Source organism: Lactuca sativa, chromosome 7, assembly GCF_002870075.4.
Source record: "Lactuca sativa cultivar Salinas chromosome 7, Lsat_Salinas_v11, whole genome shotgun sequence".
NCBI lineage: Eukaryota > Viridiplantae > Streptophyta > Magnoliopsida > Asterales > Asteraceae > Lactuca > Lactuca sativa.
This window is the reverse complement of record NC_056629.2, coordinates 47,796,100-47,799,678: the sequence shown is the minus strand read 5'-3', so window position 1 is coordinate 47,799,678 and position 3,579 is coordinate 47,796,100. Positions and strand designations below refer to the sequence as shown.

At 34.6% G+C, this 3,579-nt stretch overlaps 1 protein-coding gene across 1 annotated transcript; it reads left to right on the top strand.

The window, feature by feature from the left end:
* Nucleotides 1-219: 219 nt before the first annotated feature.
* Nucleotides 220-3,332, top strand: LOC111890540 (vacuolar protein sorting-associated protein 32 homolog 2). The gene is made up of 8 exons (XM_023886650.3): nt 220-379; nt 520-652; nt 1,208-1,307; nt 1,760-1,845; nt 2,429-2,520; nt 2,623-2,737; nt 2,912-3,109; nt 3,186-3,332. The coding sequence occupies exons 2-7, from the start codon at nt 578-580 to the stop codon at nt 3,101-3,103; spliced, it is 660 nt and encodes a 219-aa protein (XP_023742418.1). The 5' UTR covers nt 220-379; nt 520-577; the 3' UTR covers nt 3,104-3,109; nt 3,186-3,332.
* The last annotated feature ends 247 nt before the right edge of the window (nt 3,333-3,579 follow it).

Sequence of the window (3,579 nt, the reverse complement as noted above, 5' to 3'; positions counted from 1 at the left end):
TCAACACAACCCATATACAGTCCTATAGGATTATTATATAAATTAATAAAATAATAAAAATACATAAATCTATATCAACAAAATCCATAGTTTTGGTCAATGGTTGGGTTTGAACCGGAGTTTTGTGTAAGAACCAAACCGAACAATGAGTTGGTCAACAGGTTGTGGTCCGATTCAGTGTTCTTTTCTTTACATTTCGGTTTCTATATATTTCGGGTCGGGTTCGGGCATGTCTGTGCACCGCTTCACAACCCTGCTTTTATACCTCAAGTCCTCAATCTCCCAACTTTAAACCCATATCAATTCAATTGCTTTTTTCCTTTGTTCTTCTGATCATATCATTGAATCCAACTGTAGATCATAAAAAGACATAAATAAGGTAAGGTTCTTGTTTTATTTAATTGGATTTTGATGCGAGTCACTGAAATTACATATATGTGTATACACAAAGATCAAATTGGGCGTCAGTGAATTGTAATTCACCGATCGTAGACCTAAATCCCAAAATTACTTTTGCAGGCGTTGAAGATTGCCACTTTATTGATTTTACCAAAGGCGATCTTATAGAGAAACAATCATGTTTACACGAGTGTTTGGAAAGCCAAAGCAAGAATCTTCTAATACTGTAACATCATTAGACAAATTAAATGAGGTAAAAGTTGGTTTTCTTTGATTGAGTAGATGTATATGTACTCGTTTTTGTTTGGATGTGTGATGTGGATCATATTATTTCGAAGATCTAAACTATTTTGATTCCTTTGTAGTAATTTGTTATCTGTTTTAGTGGAATTTATCTTGAAGCATTACGATTTCCATTCCTTAATCCATTACATTTTGGTATGACTTTGAAGTTGACTTAAAGTTCTGGACATGGAGGGACTGTTGACTTAGGGTGATTGTGTATTTCTTTATATGTGTTGACTTAGGAATAAGAGATTTGACCTGAAAAATATATAGTCACAATTACAATTAGGTGTTGTTTCTTTTGATTTAATGGATTTGAAAGATGACATTACTTAATTCAGTCAGCTGTATTATATATTGGTGTTTCTTCTTGACTTAATACAAAAAGAACGACTTGATAGAAAAAGTTATGGAAATGAGACTTTCACCATTAAGATTTTAATCCTTTTTTTTTTCTTGAAGGAATGGATTTTGATTTATGTTTTGTCTTTATTCTTTAGACACGTGTCATATTCTTTTGCAGACACTTGAAATGCTTGAGAAGAAAGAAAGAGTGCTTTTGAAGAAGGCTTCTGCGGAGGTAGAGAAGGCCAAAGACTATACCAGAGCAAAGAACAAAAAGGGTATAATTGGAAATTTGTTTACTGTTTTTTCTCCCTGAACTTTCTGTATGATAAGAGTATCTGTTCATCTGAAGTTAGATTGCTTGTTATTTGGATGCTGACGTTAAGATAGGGTTTGGTATGAATATGGAATTGAAGAAGGAATGTGACTTCTTCCATTTTGTTATCTAACAATATTTAGTCAATGGGTGTTTTTTTTATCTAATTTTCAATGATACAAATCCGTTTTAGGAACTTTCACAAGTTTAGTTAAAGTCCCATTTTATTCTCTAAAAGTAACTAGAGAGTATATTTTTTTATTGTAATCTTATTTGAGTTTTGTGAGTTTCTATTATGTTTAATTTTCTATTTTTGTAAATATAAATTCATGACGAGTGATATATAGTGATGATTAAGCAGAAAGTGTCACAGTTTTTCATTTTTATTTTATTTTCCTTTTTGATGTTATTCAGCGGCAATACAATGTTTAAAGAGGAAGAAACTGTATGAGCAACAAGTTGAGCAACTTGGCAACTTCCAATTGCGTATACATGATCAGGTGATATTTTTTGATGCCCTCAAGTTAAAACGACTCTTATGCCCCGCTTGTTTCACATGACAGAACAGGTTGTACTGTGTTTGATGTGAGAGAATGAGAGAGTGATGTCAATAGAACATAAATTGTAAGTTTTTGTCCCACCAAAAAAATGGTGGAACACATGGACTCACTCTCAATCTCTTGTATGTAAAAAAGACGCGAATACCCTCCTTATCCTCAGCATTGAAAATATCCCTAGAAAGCTTGTACAGTTCTTTCTAGTGTAGTCGTGTCCCGTGTCACAGGACAGGAGTGCACCAGACTGAACAAGCTTTCTAGGGATATTTTCGATGACGAGGATGAGGAGGGTATTTGCGTCTTTTCCACATACAAGAGATTAGGAGTGAATCCATGTGTTCCATCTTTTTTTTGGTGGGACAAGAACTTACAATTTATGTTTTATTGACATCACTCTCTCATTCTCCGAGTCTACACATCAAACACAGTACAGCCTGTTCAGTCATGTCAAACAAATAGGGATTTAAGGATATGATGCATGTTAGACATATTGAAAACTTGTGTACTTTTTGAACTTGAATATCAGATGATCATGTTAGAAGGTGCAAAAGCTACCACAGAAACCGTTGATGCTTTGAGAACTGGTGCAGCAGCAATGAAGGCCATGCAGAAAGCAACGTGAGTTGTATCCTCTCTCTCTCTCTCTCTATATATATATATATATATATTTTATTTTTTTTAATTTGATTTGAAAGTTGTGAATGATGATTATTGATGCAGGAATATTGACGATGTTGACAAGACTATGGATGAAATAAACGAACAAACCGAAAACATGAAACTAATTCAGGAAGCATTGGCAACACCCATGGGTGCAGCTGCTGATTTTGATGATGTATGAGAGGGGCATTTTCGTCTTTTTTCACATAAGAGCGACCCACCTTTTTGAACGAGACAAAAAACTGCAATTTTTGTCCCATTGACAACTGTGTCAGTCCAATCAAGCCAATCACTGTACAACCTGTACTATACTGTTCTGTTCTGTCTGCTAAACTTTTTCTCCATACAGGACGAATTAGAAGCTGAACTTGAAGAACTAGAAGGAGCCGAGTTGGAGGAACAGCTTCTCCAACCTGCCACCACCGCTCCTGCCGCTCCAGTGCAGGTTCCGGCAGGGCGGCAACCACCACGCCCCGCTCCTCAGAAAAACACAGCCGAGGAAGATGAACTTGCTGCATTGCAAGCCGAAATGGCACTTTAAGAAAAGGTTAGTTTTTTTATGGATTTATTTGTATTTGTAATTTTTATCAATTTAGTTTCATTCATGTCTCTGGTATTTGTAGGTTACAGGAGATGTATTGAAACATACACCATGAAAAAACTGTGTTAAGTTATTTCTTGTATAGTTTGTGATTGTAGACTAAATAACAAGTTGGAATTCGAGTGTTGTATTATACATTGAAGATCATAAAGAACCCACAACTTATATATGAGTGTTTATTTAGTCATTAAACGATTTTTTTTGGGTCAACTTTGTAGGTTGAGTGTTTTACATTTATAAATAAATGGTTTTACAAATGAACTATCAGGATTAACCCACTCTAAAAGTAAAAAAATTTCATGGGTTCTTCAGCAATAAAAATAAAAGATTACGGAGGGTATTCTGATTCGCAAGGATAAGCCAAAATCAAATGTAAAATTACCTAATGTAGTCAAATCACATCCTACACCTTCTTC

What these genes read in the sequence shown, in the direction of transcription:
- LOC111890540 (XM_023886650.3), top strand. Translation starts at nt 578, where the DNA reads ATGTTTACACGAGTGTTTGGAAAGCCAAAGCAAGAATCTTCTAATACT. An exon ending in CATTAGACAAATTAAATGAG is followed by an intron (nt 653 to 1,207) that starts GTAAAAGTTGGT and finishes ATTCTTTTGCAG; the next exon opens with ACACTTGAAATGCTTGAGAA. An exon ending in AAGGCCATGCAGAAAGCAAC is followed by an intron (nt 2,521 to 2,622) that starts GTGAGTTGTATC and finishes TTATTGATGCAG; the next exon opens with GAATATTGACGATGTTGACA.